Genomic DNA, 21,080 nt, shown 5'->3' on the forward strand with positions numbered 1-21,080 from the left:
AGCCATGTGTTTTTGCATTTCCTCTCCAACGAAACATGGCTGCCGCAGCTGGGACTTCTTCCTGCATCCTCGAGCTCAGAAGCTGAACACCATAGCTACTAAGCCACTGCAGAGGATACTTTGCTGAATTTCCTGAAATCCATTCAATTTTTTCTTAAAATGGCGGGCAAGGGCCTCAGCATGTTTTCACTGCTTGACATGATTTTTATTCTCCTTTGCACAAGTGCATTGTAACCAGTGCTTTAAATCTCTGAATGATTTTACACCACTGATAGCTTCCTGGATAGTTCACAGTACGAGCAGTGTGTTCTGAATGTGGGGAGGGACTTTGGAAATGGGAGTAATAAATGTGTTGCAGCAATTGTGTAGTCAATGCATTGCTAACGAAAGTTTGCACGAATGCTGCCTTGGAACAGGAACAAAAAAGTGCAAAATTTGCAAGTCTTCAAAAATTTATTTGAAAAATTTTTTACACCCATCCTCCTTTGTAAAAACAGCGTCTTGCAAAAAACTGAACTTTTTTTTAATTGGGTGTAACGCCCCAAAGTGATTCAGGCTGTGAGAGACGACGTAGTGGAGGGCTCCAGATAATTTCTACCACCTGTGGTTCTTTAACATGCACCGACACCGCACAGTACACGGGCCTCTAGTATTTCACCTCCATTAAAATGCAACCACCGCAGATGGGATCGAACTCGCAGCCAGGATCGAACTTGCGGCCTTTGGGTCAGCAGCAGAGTACCATAACCACTGAGCCACCGCAGCGGCAAATCTTAAATTTGGAGTACAGGAAGTTGCACTTGTCTTACATATTGTCAAGTAGAATTACAAGCATGTAACAGTAAATAAATATTTTTGTTTTTAATTCACTTTATTGAGTCAAATCTCCAAGTTTCAACAATTTATGTTTTCAATAAATACACAACAAAATTATGTAAACTATTTGCTATAGATACAATCTTGTACTGCAGCTAAAAAAAATCAGTGAAAAAGGGCACATACTTCTGGAGAAAATGGTACAGGCACACACAAAGAAAAGCATGATTTGAAAAAAAAAAAAAAGTTTGAATTTTTTGGAAAGTGAATACCACAGCAGAAGTTTCTAAGGTTAGTCCTCCTTATTTTCTGCTGAAGCGTAGCCTCCGCTCGTCATGCCTTTTTGAGCTAGTTTCGCTCAATCTACAAGTTTAGCCATATTTTAGATTCCACTGTGCATATATATAGGCATTGGGGAAGTGGCGCAGAGAGGTCCAGGGGTGATCCCCAACCCATTGAGCAATCAGATCCTTCCCGCATTTTGATCACTAATGCATACAATGGCAACATCCCAGATGTCCGAACAGTCCTCACACTTTCAAAAATTCTTTTTGGGCGCCTGCCTTAAATCGCTTGGTTCAGTGCTTCAAATGGTACTTTCTGTCTGGCAGTAAACAAAAGCTACAAGGAGACATCCAACATCTTGCAAAGGTATGAGCTCTAATGAGCAATCACAAAATCAAAATTCGAACATTGCGTTTTGAAACAACACAATTTTCAGCAAGAGGCAAATTCGCGAAAGTTCAGTGTAATCACATCAGGCCAAGCCCACTTGCCTGCCGCATGCTATGAAAGAAAGCGTTTAAAAAGCATTCTGCACGAGACAATTCTCAACATATCTAATAATATTTGAAAGCTAATGAAACACGTTATCACATGTGCTTAAAATTTGAAAAGTGCTCTTTTTTTAACGACATCTCACATCCTACTTTGAGCACGTAATGGTTTTAGCTCCCATTCCTAGCAATCTCAGTTGAACATTGTCCTGAAACCAAGGTGAAGTTGATGCTGAAATTTAAGCCAAAACCAAAGTGAATTTCTGTCTGAAGAGCATTTATATATGACAGAAAAGAAAAAAAAATCTCACAGGACAATTACAAGTGCATAACGTGAATGTTTTAGTGTTAGCTGTGGTGTGAGAGCAAAGAATATTTATTGTGTTCTGGCCTCAACTACTAGGCTCCCTCCAATGCTCGAGTGCGTGTATTGCAACACACACTGTTCGCCTTGTGCACCATGTCCATTCCGCAGTCTCGCTGGCTTTCTTCTACTTTCAGTACCACAGACAACTGCAGAAGCGTCCTGGCGCACTGCCAAGTTTGTCGAGTGTGCCACTGCTGCTGGTCCTCCCATCTAAACACTAACACGGCGTGCGGTTATTGGTGCGCACCACCTTGTCACAATGCCAAGGCCTTTGCTGCAGACAGCACTGACGGCGACAGCACAAGATCTGAGGAATAAGCTAAAAAAAGCTAGGGAACTGAAAACATTCTATTTGAATAGGTGATTTCCTGATGATGAAGAGACCACAAGCACATGGAGCAGCTAAGGCAGATTGGGCAGGAACCACCAACGGGTGTGGAACGCTCAAGCAGGGGACTCATGCGCGAGCAATCAGCGATGACGAAGCAGCGCCGGCTGGCGCTTCGCCTTTACAGTCTAACTTACAATGTCCGCTGCACATGCCACCGCCGCCGGCACGAGACCTAGGAACAAGCTAAGAGATAATGCCTTAAAAAGATTTGTTCCGAGCTAGATTTGATCCCAAGGTGGTGTGGAGCTACCTAGCAGCACGGATGACAGACATTTTATCCCACTTGTCCATCACTGTTACTGTTTTAATGTTATTGGAAGCAACTGCATGAAAGAACAGGTAGTGGGATCGACTGCAGTGGCACAATGAGGAGGAGATAAGTGATTATCACCCTCAAAGGGCTACCCTTCCTCTTGTTCCATGTTCTACATGTTCCACGATTGTTTTGTGTGTCCACGTGCTGTGTGGCAGTAGTGCTACAGCCGGTTGATGAGGCTCAATAAACATCCAAGAAACACACTCAGAACTTGGACTGCTGCGATTTTGATGCTGAAGCAGAAAGGCACTCGACTGATCGGCAACAGCAGGATTATGTGGCTGCATGCAAACAGATGGCAGCAGCAAGTGGCTGAAGAAGAGGCTGAAGAAAACTGGGAAAACATTGCCTTCAACTGGTCGAGACGGATGCAGAGAGTGCGGCTAGCAGCATCCGAGAGCTACTCGAAAATTTCTATGCCGATCCCACAAAGCATTTCATGCTGGCACCTATTCTTGGTGACAAGGCAGACTGTTTTTCACTTTGCTGCTGCAAGCTTCTGATATGGCGGGGATGTACAGTAGGGCCACAATAAAATGGAGCATGTTTTGGCGTTCTCACTCTTTTCGAGTGTTACATAGTGAAGGCAGCAAAGTTTCTTCCACTTATGAATGAGAGGACCAGTGGCATTTGCCAGAACATGTATTAAGCGCTACCTAGTAATTTTTAGCTATGCAAGGTGAAAGAACAGTCTGATCGCCGAAGCGTGCTCCATATTATTATGGCCATGACTGTGCACATGTACAACTCAAAAATAAACCAGCTGCAATTTGGTGCCAGTCTTATGTTTCTGTATGCCTGTTGTGTCCTTGTTCTTGTCATGCCGTACTCTGTTCTCAATGACATCACACCAGTTGAGCCTGCCTAGTAGACAGTTGCAATAAACACCTGCATTTTGCAGATTAATCACAGAAGAGACAGTGAGACACGGCTGCTTTCAGGAAATGAGAAACTGGTGTAAGACTTGGCAGGTTCCAGCTTGAGTTATCTGCACTGATGACATATGTAAAGGCCTTCTTTTCTATTCAGTCACTTGTTTTCAATGCATCTTCAACATGTCATAATTTCACAGCAAGAGGCAAAGTGAGCACTGGAGCAGATGAGCACATATTCAGGGCAAGTTTATGACAGGCCACACTGTCAAAGGTTACAAAGGCTTAGTATACAATAATTTTGACAATGGAATGGAAAAGAAAAAGTGCCCAGTGAAGTGAGAACTGGGAGAGACTTGGTACAGTTCTGTGATGCTATGTGAGTGGCATAGTGAGATAATGTCATCTAGACATCCTCTGGGTTTGCCTGTAGGGTTTAGCCTGATGCTGAGCCACCGTTGGCTTCACTGCAACAACTTGTGATGGAGCAGCAGTAGTGGCGAGCAAGCAATGGCCCAGGTCCCTTTCTTTGTCTCTCTCCATGGCACGCAGCTTGGCCTCAATGGCATGAATCTGGCTGTTCACACTGCATGGGAATGTGATCCCACATGTAATTCAGCAATGCAGGACTTAATGTCACAAGGCAACAACACTAAACAGAAACCTGCAGGAGGGAGTGGGGTCACCGAGAGTCAAAATTTGCACCACAGTGGAATATCCCTTAACAGACATGAACATATCAGAGCATAAGTGCACATAACATGTGCCTTGTCATATATGTCGCAAAGGCAGCAGAATGCAAAAGCCAAGCATACATGAAGCATGAACACTGCCAGTATGCAGATATGAAGCAACAGATATTTTAATGAGAAATCAAGAAGTGCAATTAAGCGAAGGAACAGAGTATCTAAACTTTCATTTAAGAGGATATGGAGATCAGTACTCATGGCCTTCACCAAGACTGCCAAGACAATGACACCTGTGCCTCTGAATGAAGCAAATTATTAAATTTACCAAACAAGATCATTGGTGACAACTGGAGGTAACTCCAAAGAATCCCAGTGGCACTTTCTTGCACTGCACCACCTTGTGGAGCCATGACTCATATACTGTGCTGCATGCGGTTGCAGATTCTTTGCCTAAGAATGCAGGGTGTACGAATAGATCATCCACTGATTAATACTTTTACACAGGAGACTGCTGAATGCATTGTCTTCATTTCTCTACCAGTGGCTCAACCATATGACAAGGCTGAGAGCTGGGGCAGTGCACTGTTCTTTTCACAAGCATACCCAACATGTGCAACACATTGATGTAGCATGTAGTTCAATGGTACTAATGCAATGCAATAAAGTACTTCAGCTCAGTGCCTTTCGAAAAGCTTTATCCACTTGCCAATGAAGCAAGAACTGAAGTACCAGAAGCCAGCACTTGGGAAGCCTCCAGCATTTCCAAGAAAACAGCTTAAAACTATAGCCTCCTGTGTTACAAATGCAAGTCTGATCACTGCCCCTGCTTTTGCCTGACACCACCTTTGAGGTAGCACAGGCTGGTGCATTACAGAGCTCTAAGCTCGGAAGTTGGTTTATGGGGATTTATTGTCCCAAAGCGACTCAGGCTATGAGAGACACTTTAGTAAAGGGCTTCGTATATTTCGACCACCTAGGGTTCTTTAAGCTGCACTGACATCGCACAGTACATGGGCCTCTAGAATTTTGCCTCCATCGAAATGCGACCACTGCGGCTGGGATCAAAACAGAGCCTTTCAGGTAAGCAGCCGAGTGCCATAACCACTGAGCCACCGTGACAGCACTAAGCTCTGAAGTGATGCCAGGACTAGTGTCTGGGGAAAAGAATTATTTAATTTCTATGAGGGGAGGGGGCAGCTAACACAGTCTCAGAACCTTAGATGCATAAGAATAAACTTCATGGGTGGACAGTCTCCCATCACACTGCAATATTGCGGAAACTCTTGGGGAAGCTGCCTTGCAAGGCTTTCAAAAGTGAAAGGTAATAGATCGTTATACACGGGGGACAATGTTATTAGGTAGAATGCTAAGCCAACAGCACAGACTAAAATGATTTCTTATGTACTAAAACTTGCTGCTATGAATGCAATGATGATGTGTTTAGCTTTATAGTGCATAAGCGAAAAAGACTACTATGCACCACACACAGGGTTAGAAATGTCTGTCTGCTGTGCAGAGGAGCTGTTTACCAAGAGCTACAGTTTGTTTCAAACATTGCCTATTCAGGAATGGAACAGCTCTCAACAAATCATTAAATACATTTTCTTCTAAGAACAAGCTATGGTGAAAAAATAACATAACGAATAAGGTTGCCTATAGCACTCAATGCTTAATCTTCTGACACCAAACGTGCCAATCCTTTTATGATGAAAGTAACTGTTTTCAGAGTTTCCTCACTGGTTTCACATCAAACAAATTTCACAGCCTTCCAACATTCTTCAAAAGAGGAGAGAGTGCACATCTTGTCCACCTTGCAGCAGTGTACACCCTTTCTTGAAACAGAATTGTACCATTTTTTGGAGTAAATGCAGAGTTTAAGCAGAAAGACAACCCTGCCAATTTTTAAACAAAATCACATTTGCACATGGTGCAGAGGTCACAGACGGGCACAGGGAAAAGTTCAGCAATGAGCAAACTGGCCTTCATGTGCTTGTTTGTACATCACATGTCTAAACACAGAACAGCCAGAGCCACAATGCAGAATAAGAACTTGGTTTTTTGGGATAACACTGATATGGCGTCATTTCCTAGTGATGTATATATATAAAAAAAGTGACATGCAAACTGAAACTATGCACATTAGGTACTCCTAGCAATGCCTACGTGCAGAGGCCATGCTGATAAGTGGCAGTTGTGCAAATATTAAATATAATGGGGGCGCTGCTTTGACTTGTTAGGCAGAGGCATGCCAGAGATCTGTTCCATACAACACAGTCCCAAATGTTTGCAACTGTCAAATGCAGTGTGTACAATAAAGCTACAGACTATTTGGCCTCACTACTACTGAAAACACAATGTTATAGAGATATCACAATATAATAAACTGTAAAGAGGAAGATGGGCAGTGGCGGCAGCTGCACCTCTAGCGCACGGCAAGAGACCGTGGGGTTGATGACTGGAGCTCGGACTGCCATTCTGACTAGCTTTCCTTAGGCTGCTTCCCTGGAAATCCTGTTACAATTTGATGGAGGTGCTGGGTACAGCCTTTGGCCTATGCCCTGAAGCTTCCAGCAGAATCATCACGTCAACTATGTCCACCGATGCAAACCAGTCATCTGCCCCTTCGCCTACGCCCGTCGTTTGCTCTGGCGCTCTCCGACAACGGGGGCCTAGCCATCTTTAGCGGGTCTGATGACCATGACGTGGAGGACTGGCTTGCCTCCTACAAGCAGGTAAGTGGCCACAGCCGATGGGACAATGCCATGAAGCTGAACAACGTGGTGTTTTACTTGTCGGACATGGCCAGCCTATGGCCCAGAAACCACGAAGCACACTTTACCACCTGGTCGGCCTTTAAACGCGCCTTTTCTGATATCTTTGGGCACCCAGCAGTATGCAAGCTGCGCGCTGAACAGCGCCTGCGAGTGAGAGCCCAGCTGCAGGATGAATCGCTCACCAGCTACATCGAGGATGTCATCAACCTCAGTACAAGGGTGCACTTGTCTATGTCCGAGGCGGACCGGGTCAAGCACTTCCTGAAAGGCATCGAAACTGAAGCATTTCAAATGCTTATCGCCTGGAGCCCTACCACCGTTGCCAACGTATTCACCCTGTGTCAGAGCTACGATGACCTCCGCAAGCAGCGCATTTTGGTGCCATCACCTTCCGTGCAGCCTGACTCGCTTTCCAGCCTCACTGTGCCGACATCTCACAGCTTGACCAGATCAAAGACTTTATGCGTGAGGAGGTGGCTCGACAGCTGTCACTTCTTCACGGCGTTCAGGGACCTCCCTCCAACCTGGCTCCGACCCCCCTACAAACTGTGATTCGTGAGCAAGTGTCCGAAGCGCTACCACCTGTTTTTCATCCACCGGCTCCTGCTACAGCGCTGCTCACATACGGCGACGCCGTCCGAAGACCAAGGGCCAATGCCTTTGTCCTGTTCTATCCTCCGACAACGCTGCCTGCCTTTCCAACCCGGCTGCCCCCTGCTCGTGTTAACCCTGGGCGCACCCGTGACAACCTTCCAATTTGTTATGCATGTGGTGTCCCTGGTCACGTGACGCGTCTCTATCGTCGCCGTGTGCTACCACCCATGGATGACCCCCGAACCGATGTCTAGGTACCACAGCCCCCGCCATGTCCATCTTCTGCCGAACAGCTTGATGCATCCGATCGCCGCCTGTATACTTGCCGCCATTCGCCATTCCCGCGGGCAGCTCGGTTCTACCACTGTGTCAGGAAAATTAGTTGCCGCAGTTCCCGAGGCACAAAAGTTATACAAAAGTTCCTGAACTCGCGATGTACAGTTTCGCTCAAAGTGACAACAACAGAATCATTAATTTAATTCTGACTGCCACTCAGCAAGTACAGTGATAGGGAGAATGGAAGAAAAGGCAACATAAACATAGCATAAAACTTCATGAGTACATTAATGCAAAATGGCCTTCAAGGCAGAAGGCATTCGTTTCCAAGAGAAAGCCTAAACACAGCAAAAAGTTTATTATAACTATCGCAATACATGTTATTGAAACTGACAGGATGTCAAAGAGACATATGTTTGGTTTATTGGGGTTTAACGTTCCAAAGCAACTCGGGCTATGAGGGACGCTGCAGTGAAGGGCTCCGGAAATTTTGACCACCTGGGGTTCTTTAACACGCACTCACATCGCACAGTACATGGGCCTCTAGAATTTCGCTTCATTGAAATTCGGCCGCTGCGGCCGGGACAGAACCCGCGTCTTTCGGGTCAGGAGCCGAGCGCCGTAACCACTGCGGCACTGCCGCGGGGCAAAGAGACATATGTAGAGCAGGAAATACTGTACAGTACAAGACACAAATAAAAGTGATAATAATAGACACCAAGCGGCTAAGCTGTTTCATTTTGGGTGCCTATTTCAGCAACAGTACTAATTATTCCAGCTTCAACCTGAAAGGCAGGTGTGACGAGAAGCTAGGGTTCAACAGTCTCACTAAGCAACCGAAAAAAAAAAAAAAAAATATCAACATGTCAAAATGCCAACCTCAGAACTGGCTTTTGCTCCTTCTTTGTGATGCCAAAACCCGATCCTTGCCTGCGTGCTGACAGGTCATCCTGGAGGGTAAAAACGCACTGAATAAAGAGGCCAATGATGTATAACCATTTCATATGCATTATTCACTATAAACAATTTCATGCCTTAACCAAAAAGTTTCTAGTCCATTTGTGACTCTCACTTTCTAGAATGCCTTCTAAAAAATGTCACACTGAGGTCTAAGAGACTGTTGTAAAGGTGTGATAAATGACCTTTCTATAGCCTTTAAAGGGTAACTCAGGGGCTTTTTTGAACATTTTAGGTTGACAGTCACATGAAGTTCCTTAAACTCCTCTCTCCCCACATCAACAAACCATTTTCCAGAATATTGTGTGGAATCATTTTAAAACAGTGAGAGCAGCAAAATGAAACCGAAAATGAGCCCGTGGTCAGGGCAGATGCTTTGCGTGACACAGTGATGACATTAGTGACACTACAAAAAAACAAAAAACACTTCTGTGCATGTTGAATGGCTAAAGAAGTGACTGAAAACGATGACTACTTTCATACAATGCCTGAGATGACCTCATACAAGCCTAAAAAGTTTGTTAGTGAAGCAGGGAGTGGGTATTAACATACGGGGAATGTTTGCAAACTGATACTGCAATGTTGCCTGTAGAAATCATCTCAACCGAGACCAAAAGGAATGGCAACCTTTAAGATGAATTTGTGCTCAAATGAAATGTCGCATGGCTGCTAAACTTGGTGGAGGTAATCAGAAATGAGAAAAAAACCTACAGCGTAAGTTTAATTACAATATGGTAACGTTGAAAAACTCCCGGAGCAGCCCTTTAAGCAACTAAGCTGATAAAGCACCACAAGTTAGATACAGAAGTTTAAGGCTGAGCCTATGCTTCGAGTGTAGGCTCAATCAGGCTGGCACTATGGGACACGAAGTGCTGCATGGACCCCCAACAGCGGTCACAGTGGCGAATAAGGAGCTCTTGGTTAATACCAATAGCAGAAAAGTGACGTCAAGCTCGCTACACACAACAAGGTCTCCTATTATGCTCTGGTAACTGCAACAAAGTTTTTCCCTGTGGGACACATTTAAGGACCCATTTAAGCAGAACTGATAGCAGTTTGGGCTTCTGGCATCATAAAGTCTGCTTTTTTTCCCTATTTGAATGCACACTTACATTTGGGACATTGTTGGCCCACTTTGCAACAAGTGTCTTTGAAAACACTAGTTTTCCATGCAAGCAGCTGAGAGCATGCTCAGCTTGACCTTTGGTCTCGTAGGTGACAAAGCAGTAGCCCCTTGGGTGGCCCTTCAAGGGACCAGCCTTGTGGAAAAGGAAGTCAAATTTTTTAACATTGCCATACTTCTTCAGTACTTTTATAAGCTGAAACCTGAAAAAGAAAACAGGGCAGGGGGTTGAAGTGTCTCCTTTGAATTTTTCTCAGTAGCAGTGCACAATAATGGCATGCTTACAATGATTCCACAATGAATTTGCAACACTTCAGTAATTCAATTAACACATTTACATTGTAGCTATTTATGAAAAGTCAAATTCTCAGTATCAAACAATGTTAATGCATTTTTAAGCAGCAGAGTTGCACATAATAGTGCTACTTAAAAATGTACCATAAAATAGCTACAAATGTATACCAAGTACAGCGTTTCTTTAGATTTTCACTGCTCCTTACTTTCACAGGCTCAATAAAAACTTTACACAGCATGTGTGTTACAGCCTCCCTGAGTGAATAGCACTCTTGATGCCCTTGCTTTCCCAGTTCGGCGGGCGCAAGGGGTAATGACATGACGATATTAGGTGACACGCTGGGCTGTATTGGATCCTCAACACATAGGACACCTGTGCACACTGCCTAATGCTGCACGGCGTCTCATCACTTTTTGCTGCAACAAATATCAAATCTAGATATTTTACATACGGAAAGCATAGATACGCACTGTCGACAAACACGACGCAAACTAAGCGCAAAACTATGACCCGCGGCGAAACTTTTCCATGACGGAAGCAGCAGCCAGCTAGGCTATACAAACGAAAGTTAAAGGTTGTCACCGTCATTCACTTATGTAAAACCAAGAATATTAGCTGCTTACGCTGCGGCTGCTACAGTAATAGTTACTAAGCTGGACTCGCGATACGAAGATTGTGGCAAACAAAAGCTAAAATACATAACAATGACGTAAAGTTCACTCGAACTCACTCAGTCAGGCGGCTGTCAAGGTTTCCAATCCATATACGTTTGTCTTCTGTCTCGTGAGGCAGTGGTTCCACAGGTAGAGGTATCCTGGCATCCTATGTCAAACGAAGACGCAAGACATACCATTGAAACAGAAACGAAGTGCAAACCGAAAAGACAAGAAAAGCTGCAGCGACAAGCAAGAGTGCAGGCTGACCAGCGATAAGGATAGACGCAATGATGATATGCTTTCAAACTTACCATGTCAATTAAAAGTTTCAGGCCCTAATAAAAGCATAACGCAACATAGTCGCGCAATCGGGCGCAAATGCTCGTGGGAGCAAATATAACAGAAGCGTTTGCGGGTAGGCAGGCTGGAAACGCTGATTGGTCGATGAGATGCGCTTCTCCGTGACGTTTTTTGACTTCGCCCTCGTTCTCAACCGGACGTGGCGTCAGCGCGCCTTTCTCGACCTCTCCCTAGAGCGCCTGGGGAATCGCTAGGTGCACCCGCCGCGCCGCGCGTGCGTGGTGAGCGGGCATTCGTTTCGTGATCCTCGGCGCGCTCGTTTCGAGGCGTGTGCAGCTATGGCGTTCGAGCGTGGTGCGCTCGTCGGCGACAGCCAGCTGAAATTTCTGTGCAGTTTTTGCTTGCGGCTTTCGCCGTTTCGCCAGGAGCACGTGGCTAGTGTCGTGCTCGTATTTAAAGTTTTTGCCGCGGCACTACAAGGATCCGCATCAGGCGCGCTTTGAGGACCGCCGTTTGACAGCTACGCTGACGCGCTTGTCGGGCGTGCGCATTCTCAACCCCGAGGTAAGGACTGAACTACATTGTCGCAAGTTTTCTCGTGCATTGAGGGCTCACCAAATTTCGGTGCTTGTAACGAAACTTTGTTTTTGCAGCATCGTTCCCTGGATATGCTTCTCGGAAGCCGATGTCATTGTTCGCCGCCGACGCTGGGCCTACTGCTCGCCGCCACGCCGCTGTAGGTTGACGTTGAAGAGCTGCTCCAAACGGCCTTTTCAGGGCCGCTTCATTGCTTCCTGGAAGATTGCGGGCATCCAATCTCGCGGCCGTGTTCCCTCTCTTTGTCGAAATCGGCGCCAGACATCAGAACCCGCGCTAGGCCTCGTTGCAGGGTTAAACGAGTGCAGTGTGGCTTTAGAGAAGTTATGACTTGCGCTTAGTCTAGCTATATCATTCACCCAGTGCAGTGTGCCTTTGCTTCTTTAGCGACTTCTCACGCCTTGTCGAAATCGGATTTAAAGCTCACGCCACGCCTCGTTGAATGGGTTAACCGAGTGCAACGCCTAGCTTTGTTTTTGTGTTCTAACCTGTAAGCAGTCACCATTCTTCGCTCCTTACTTTTGTTCTTTTCAGTCGTTTCCTGAATCCGTCGAAAGAGCCGGGCTTGCCGGATGGTTGTTCGCTGTGAATGGAACCACGAGGCGATCGCATCTGCATACACAGCACGACTTTGTTCCCTCGTGTTTTTTTTACCAAGGATTGCTTCGACAGCTGGGGCAAAACGAGGACTGCGCACGCCGTGTCGTCGCTGCTTAGTGAAGAGGCACAAAACGGATGTCGTCCTAACTAAAGGCCCTTCTCGGGGCCACCTCAGTGTTTCCTTGCAGACCACGCGCTTTCCGCCCTGTGCACATGTTCCCCTCATTACCAATCATTTGTAAGTTGCATATCAATGAATTAATAAATCAATCAATGCACTTTATTTACCAGAAAAATCTGGCTGGTCACCCTGGGCTAAAAGCTGTGCACACAGCTTGACAAGGCCCAGGGGACCATTAGATAACAGTTTTGAACGTAGGAAAAACAAGTTGGTACTTTAAAAGAACATGGAAAGTACACCAAACAGTATAAGAGATAAACATTGCAATCGCGCATTACGGTAAAGAAAAAGAAAACACTTTGACAGCAGACATACAGTATCAATTTGCACTATAATACATACAAAAATTACGACATTCAGCATTATGGCACGAAATATAAGAACAGCACATAAAGCAAAAAAGAGAATGCAAGTTACAATAGTACAGATAGATTAGCTATTTACATTTGCATATGCATAAAATTAGTCCTCGTCTCCTTGGGCCTCCTTCAAATCCTGCAGAAGGCTTGAATTTGCAACTGCTAATAGAAAGAAGATTTAGAAGAACTTCAGTTTGGGATACACGGTGCATAGTACTTGAGAAAACAAACAATAGCGCCTACAATGACACACACAGAAGAACTATGCAGCACAAGCGCTATCCTGCGCTCTACAGTATGGAACTGTGACTGAAAAATGAACCTTCCCGTCAGTGAAATATGAGCCTTTAGGCTGTCTACAAATCGTTATTACAGAAAGAAAGAAATATTAGTGAATGTTGTGTGAGAGGCTTGCATATTACTCTGTTTGTTTATTTATTTATTTACCCCTCAAGGCCAGTGGCATTACACAGGGGGAATGGTAAATATACGAAAACTGAGAGAAAAATACAGTTGATTACATGAATATTAAACAGCGCCTGAATATACAATGTTAGCTAGTGCTACGCGGAACTGCTCGTAATTTTCAGTGCCGGCAACTTCTGCGGTAAGGTGGTTCCAGTCGCATGAGGTTCGCGGCAGGAATGGCTGCGAGCAGCATTTTCTGTTGCATGACATACTTCCAACTTTGTGATCATGATCAATGCGGCGGGATACAGAAATTGTATGGGGGATGAGGTGATCACGAAGAGCGGGATGATGGTACAGCTTGTGGAACAGGGTGATACGAAACACTTTTCTACGCGATGTCAGTTATGGGAGGCAGATATTAGACTTCATAGTAGTTATACTCGATGTGCGGTTGTATAAACAAGGATTAAACGCACAGAGTTATTTTGCACCAGCTCAAGATCATTAATGAAGTTTTCATGAGCAGGGTGCCATACACGTGTTACATGCTCGAGTTTTTATCGTATTAGTGTTTGATAAAGCAGTAGTTTCAAATTGGAAGGAACGTTAAAGAAGTTGCGACGTAAGTAGCAAAGCATGCGATTAGCATTTTCAATTATGTTCTCGGTATGAAGAGACCAGTTAAGATAATAAGTAATGTGGACGCCGATGCACTTATGTGATGAGGCTGATTCCAACGAAATGTTGTCGATGTAGTAGTGAGGTGGGACGGAAGTTGTTCTATATACACGCATGACTTTGCATTTGTTCATATATAGCTGCATTCACCATTATTCGCACTGAAGTCAGTGGCGGTCTCGTCAAGTAGTCCCCTGGTTTGTACGTTCACCTGGTTAGCGGCTGTCTTATTTCACACAATTCCACGTTCAACACGTTGATAGGTATCGTGTTCCTGCCTTGCCGCCACCGTTGTCTTGCCATGCCGCCGGCGCGGCGGCGACGGCGGTGCCATTGACCTGCGGTTGCGGTGGCCAACAACCTCATCGGCGGGGGGGAGGGGGGGGGGGGGAGGGAGCCACCCATTCATGTCTTTATCCCACCATGGGACACAGCGACGCCAGCGAGGGGACCATCCCTTTCTGGCTTGACAAGGAGCGCCGACCAGCCGCCTTGAGGACTGAGGGCGGAACAAATTAAGCCACTTCCCAGAACTGAGAAATGAAGGCCCCTAACCCCACTGGTGAAATGTCCGGGCAGGTGCTTTGACCTTAGTGGACATGTCGTGGCGGAATATCTTTGACGTCGACTCGTTTCCCCTGGTATCGAAATGAATATTGCTCGCGTAAACGTTAACATTCAAAGATTGAGTAATGGTACAACGTCTATACCTTTCGCCATTTATTTTTCAATAACAAAGCGGAAAAAAATTTTTGTGCAAATAAAATGAAAAATCGTTGTTTCTATTTTTTTTCTTTTTTTTTTATATACAGCAGTCTGTCCGCTCCCCCTAAAACCACTCTCTGTGACCGCCACTGACTGAAGTAATGTAAGGTTGTTAGTGTTGGTTATTTCTCTAAAAATGACGCAAACATCAGCGAATAGGTGAATATGAGAATCCATAAGAGAGCGGGGATCATTAATGTTAAATCAGGAACAGTACCTAGGGTCCAAGAACTGAACCTTGTGGAACTCCGGAAGACACCTCTGTAAAACAAGTGTTATAACCGATAGCAAAAACTAATTGTGAGCGATTAAGTAGACATTCAATACATTTCAATAAGTTACAGTCAATATTCAGATGTTTTAGTTTGTGATCCAAAAGGTTGTGACATACATCGTCGAAAGCCTTCGAAAAATCCAGAAATATACAGTCAGTTAGTGATGGTAGGTCTAGAATACAGTGCAATGCATGTGTAAACTATATTAATTGTGTTTCGCAAGAATAAGGTTTTCGAAAACCATGTTGCGCTGACATAAACAAGTTGTTCAATGAAAGGAAGTTAACAAGGTTGGTGAATATTATATATTTGAACATTTTGGGTCAAGTATTGGTAAGGGATACGGGACGATAATTAATAGGGGATGCTTTGCTGCCGGATTTGTAGACTGTAACCACCTTTCCGATCTTCCACTCAGTAGCAGCGTTGACTGGTCAATGCTGGAAAAGTTTGGTTAGTATAATGGGCGAATAAGCTGCAGTGCTTTTTAAGTAACGCAGTAATAACCCGGAGCGGAATGAACACTGAGTCCATCAATAAGCTTATTCACACCAGTAGGAGCAACAGTTATAGGTGGCATGAAAACATAAGTGGTGAGTTGTAGGCATATGTATACATCAGATATGGGTGTAAAGTTGTCGGTGATTGCGTGGTTAAGAATCGTGACCCAAACGTCGGAAGGGATGGGGTCGCCTAACGGGTCAGATAACGCAAAACTATCGTCGGTGGAAGGATTAATGACCCGCCAGAATTTTTGACATTGGTGGTTGCATGTGAGTGGAAGTGCTTTTAGCGCTTTTGAGCGCCTGAACATACATGTTGGAAGACGCTGAATACGAAGTCCGATCACTCACTAGTTGGCGAAAACTTTACGATGCGGTAGAGGCTTTCTTTTTGTTAGATAAACGTTTAATGTGATTATTACACCAGGGAGCTATTGAGTGGGTGGTGGCAGTGCGTTCAGGAGTGTATTGTTCTGTGAGTTGGGTGACTATAGCTGTGAACATGCTCCAGTTGGTTTGAATGCTGCGGACACCAAAGCTATGGGAAAGCATCGATAAAAAAAATAGTTCATTATTTATCGCCTGATAATTTGCTCCGTTGTAGTCTCGTATTATTATTTTTTTCTTTTGTTAGTGTTCGGAGTGGCTAGATTAATGTCAGAGTGCGTTAGCAAGTGGTCGCTGATGCCTGGCAGGTATGTAATAGGTGAGACTATGTCAGATCGATTTGTCAGGATTAAATCTAGCGTATTCGCCGCGTTGGCTGTTATAGTCCCTTGTGAGCACAATTGTTCTATGAGTTGGGTGACTATAGCTGTGAACATGCTCCAGTTGGTTTTGAATGCTGCGGACACCAAAGCTATGGGAAAGCATCGATAAAAAAAAAGTTTATTATTTATCGCCTGAAAATTTGCTCCGTTGTAGTCTCATATTATTATTATTTTTTTCTTTTTGTTAGTGTTCGGAGTGGCTAGATTAATGTCAGAGTGCGTTAGCAAGTGGTCGCTGATGCCTGGCAGGTATGTAATAGGTGAGACTATGTCAGATCGATTTGTCAGGATTAAATCTAGCGTATTAGCCGCGTTGGCTGTTCTAGTCCCTTGTGAGCACAAATGCACTAACGAGAATACTGAGCGCACATCTAAAAATTCGCGACTTCGAGACGAGAACGGGGACATTAAAGGGGAGTTGGTATTCCATGTTATCTTCGAAAAAATTAGATCGGCAAATAAAAGAATATTGAAATAGATCATGATGCTTTGTTTTTAAGTGTTTCCATAAAAAAGTATGGCAACAGATAAGGAAAGGCTTAGGTGATCGTGATCGAGGAGGTTAGAGTGAATTATAGTGCAACAGCTTGAAACAGGTCTTCACATCATTCATATGTACTAGAACATTGCAGGAGCCCGGACAAAGCAAAATTACACAAATTACGTTTGAATAGAGATCATGGCAGGAAAGTGGATGAAATATAGCTAAAAGAAGAATTGTGAACCGAAGCAAAGTATGTAATGAGCCAGAAATATGCCTATCAAAGAAGACACTGCACTGAGAAAATGGACAGCATGAAATAAATGAGCAGCACAAGTGCAGCGTACAGGCCTTTAAAAAATAATTTATTTTTTGTTTATTTACCATGTCCTGGTAGTGTTAGCTCCATAAAGCATTATCAAAATTATCACAATTTTCAGTTTTATTTGCTTAGGAGAACGTTAGAGCAATAAGAACTTGGTTCATAAATGCACTTCAAATATTGCCATGTATGAACTCAAAATATGTGTGTTTATTTATAACGAATTAAAAACAAATCACATTAATTTTTTTAACACGTACCTAAATAGATCCACTGGTTACAGCTTGCGTCAGACTTCTGTTGTGGTAAATAGGTCTCGCACCAACTACGGAACACAATCAATTGAGCACCAAATCATGTTGATGTGTAATTCTCATCCGTTTGTAATAGATGCAGCTAAAAATAGTTCCACGCGCAGGGGTTTTGAACGCATCTGTTCGTCTTTCTTTTTGTCTAACGTTGTGTCCTAGACGACAAAATGCTTACTTCTGGTTCCGTTTGATGTAACCCTGCTGGGGGGGAGTTCTATGATGCAATGGACTCGTAGATCGTTCATCGTGGGATGTCGTGCGGTCTGTGTGGAATATCGTGCAGTCTGTGTGATATGTCATACAATTCGTATGATATGTCATACGGATTATGCGCTGTGTCGTGCAGATTGTGTGGTGTTCTGTGGTGGATGGTCTGTGGGGTTGTTGCGTCGTGGAGCTTTTTTTCAGCAGGGAATGCTATGTCGGTTCGAACAACCCTAATGTATTGTATTTCTGTACCATTTTTGTATATGATTTAGTGTGTATTATTATTTTATTATCTGTATATATTTACAAGAACTGTTTATGATGCGTCTGTTGTGTAAGTGATGGCAAAGACAGCCTTTTTTTGTTGTATAATCCAATACCGCTCCTGCTGCTGTACCCAGGCGAGGACAAGACCCAGTCAGGAGGTTCAGCACCTCTTTTTGTCTTGCCTCGTGGGCAATATCTGTATGTTGTCCGAAGGATGAAATAAACAAAAAAAAATCATCGTACTCTTCGTCCTGGGCCACAAGAGCTAGGGCTTCATGAGATATTTATTACGGTGCATCAACGAAAATTTCAACATGCCGTCAGCATGCAAAGATATTATACTGGCGCTGAAAAAAACGCATTTTTAAAATTTTCACTGGCAGGAGGGAGTAACTTTCTTGACTGCGCTGCTTTCTTCCTAAGCAAATGAAAGACGTGTATGCCGACCTCTTATACCTGTTCTGCAGCAAAAACAATTCGAAAATATGTAGCGTAAGATATAACACTAATGCACTGTGAAGCTTGATGCCTTATTGGTCCAGTAGAGTGGAGAGCTGGGCGAGTTAATTGGTTCACGATTGTAGAAAGAAAAGCAGCGCAAAAGACGGGGACACAGAACTGGGAACACAGAATACAGGAACACAGAACACAGCGTCGTCCTGTGTTCCTGTTGTGCGTCTCCGTCCTTTGCCCTTGTTTTTTTTTCCTTAATTGGCCATGCACTTGTGGCAATTTAAGTGCACTTCCTGTGAATTTTGCACAAAAGTAGTGTATTTTTGCATTCACCTTTTTACACGCTGAGTTGTTTTATCTTTTGGTCACTTCAGAAGGGAGGAGTTAGTATAGAAGTAATTTACTTGGAGAATACAAGGAAATATATCTTGCGATGAATTTTCTCATATTTTAATTCTGCCTGATGGTAACGCATTACGCGTCATACGGTGTTACAACCAAACGCCCAGGGCTCTAAGTTGGGCTAAGCATGTATCATATATGTGGAAATGCGATATGGCTGTGGTGCGCTGGGCCTCTTGCATGCACAGCAGGAAGTGATTTGTGTCTAGACCATCCAGGAGGGAATGTACAAGGACGGGAGGGTAGTACAAACGCTAAAAAAAAAAAGCTAGCTGGGGCTGGAAACGCATTTTTGGTTCTAGCAAGTACCAACGTTGGGGAAAAGCAACCAGTTTTGGGCGCCTTGTAAGAAGAAAGGAAGGTTCTGGGAAGCGGAGGCAGGGCTGCGTACGGCGCACGCGAGGTCGCGGGGTCACGGAGTCGCGCGAGATGTCTATCTTGCAGCAGCACATCGGGAAAAGGTTAAATTCTTCCACTCGCCACTCGCAGCGTACCGCAGAGCCGGCAGCCTTCTCTCTTGTCCGCCTACCCGGCAGGAGCTACTCTCTCCCGTTCCGGCCGGGGAGACGGACAATAGTCGCGGGCGAGAGCGAAGGGGTGGCCCCCTCCACATGAATGGCATTAGAAGAATGTCACTGGCGCCTCCACTTAAGCTCCACTACGGCTCAGCTCGTACTGGTTGCTGCGTTTCGCCGTAATTGCTTGTCAGCGAAGTGAACACAGCACCGTGCCTTCCCGTGAATAGTAGAAGCAGGGATGTCGCGGCCACATCGGCATTCGCAGGATAGCGCCGCCCTGTCGCTTATTTGCTCGCTTATCCTCTGACAAGTCAAAAAGTCTTCCTGTCGTGACACGCCATCCATGGCTTACGACACCACGTCTGTCATTCTCCTTCGTACTTCAAGCGTTTCTATTCTTGCTATGAAAGTATTAGCCGTTGCGGCCACCAATTCAAGCAGCGACAAAAATTTCAGCGCCGCAGGATTCGTAATGAAAGAGTGCCGCTTTTGTTTCGATCAAGCCATCATCAATGAACAACTTGCATATTTAGAGTGATAAATCTATACCTTTATGCGTTGTGTTTTGTGTATAATCCCAAACTGTGATCTGGAATGCGAGGTCAAAATTTGAATGCCATTGAAATAAACTCCTTTTCCTGAAATTATCTTTTTGTGTCGTCGCCGCTTTGCAGGTCGGGCCGAGCACGAGCGTGCTCAGGGTCCTTCAGTGTCGGGCCGGGCTTCCTGTCGGTAGGTTAGGTCCCGGGCCGGGCGCGGGTTCGAAATTGCGGCCCGTGCACAGCTCTATTCAGGAACCTAATCACATTTCCTTTTGTGAAAAAAGAGCTATGTGCAGAGTTTAAATGGTGCAAGTATGAAGCTACAATGAAGTCAATTACAGACTTCTGTGCAGCAGCTAGAGGAATTTCAAGAGCATGCTATACGTGATGCTATACCTCAGTCACAATTGATGCAGTCAAGTATTATTTCGTATATTTTTTTTTACCCAACAGACATGAAATGTCTGAAGATGAATATGTACCAAACACATCGAAACATCAGTTGTGATGCCTGAAAAAAGTTGTACTGCAACATATAAATGCTCAAGTCTCGATAAGCAGGAATACTGAAGGGGAATAAAAACAGTTTTCTTTTGTTCGGGCTCACGCACCTGCTACAAACATATTCTTTATACATAGCAATAAAACTTGAAATAACTGTTTAAGAAAGCCTTTTGGTCAATAGTAAAGCTAAGTATGACTGAAAGGAGTCCGCAAGAAATGCACAGAAGCAGGCATGCAGTGTGACAGCGCAGCGCGACAGGTGCGCTTTTTAATCTCGCGCGCGCTCTGAAGAACATGGGTTTATGGTTTATTGGGGTTTTAACGTCGCAAAACGACTCAGGCTATGAGGGACGCCGTAGTGAAAGGGGTTCGGAAATTTCGACCACCTGGGGTTCTTTAACGTGCACTGACATCGCACAGTACACGGGCCTCTAGAATTTAGCCTCCATCGAAATTCGACCACCCCGACCGGGATCGAACCCGCGTCTTTCGGATCAGCGGCCGAGCGCCATAGCCACTGAGCCACCGCGGCGGGTCGAAAGACATGACGGGGACACGCCGAGCAGGCAACGCTGCAGTGCACGCTGCCTCCTCGCCTCTCGGCTCCTCGCGAGCAGCCCCGTCCGCTGACGAGCGGTGGCGGGGAACAATCTAGGGAAAACTGCCTGTCCCCAACCGGACATGACGTCACTAAATATCACGTGACCTATGACGTCACGCGTATGACGTCAT

General features: G+C 44.8%; 1 protein-coding gene across 1 annotated transcript in view; it reads right to left on the reverse strand.

Annotated features, from left to right (window-relative positions):
• Positions 1-434: 434 nt before the first annotated feature.
• Positions 435-21,080, reverse strand: part of LOC149352863 (putative RNA-binding protein 18) — a 37,213-nt gene continuing 16,567 nt past the window's right edge. Inside the window, exons 2-6 of the mRNA XM_089582076.1 lie at positions 11,214-11,295; positions 10,977-11,068; positions 9,941-10,154; positions 8,751-8,821; positions 435-4,124 (exon numbers count right to left, since the gene is read on the reverse strand). Coding sequence (XP_089438202.1) covers positions 3,941-4,124; positions 8,751-8,821; positions 9,941-10,154; positions 10,977-11,068; positions 11,214-11,216 — 564 coding nt within the window. The 5' untranslated portion in view covers positions 11,217-11,295 and the 3' untranslated portion in view covers positions 435-3,940. The remainder of the gene's footprint in view (positions 4,125-8,750; positions 8,822-9,940; positions 10,155-10,976; positions 11,069-11,213; positions 11,296-21,080) is intronic.

This window comes from Amblyomma mixtum, chromosome 3, assembly GCF_055824585.1.
Source record: "Amblyomma mixtum isolate Tamu chromosome 3, ASM5582458v1, whole genome shotgun sequence".
In the NCBI taxonomy this organism is placed as follows: domain Eukaryota; kingdom Metazoa; phylum Arthropoda; class Arachnida; order Ixodida; family Ixodidae; genus Amblyomma; species Amblyomma mixtum.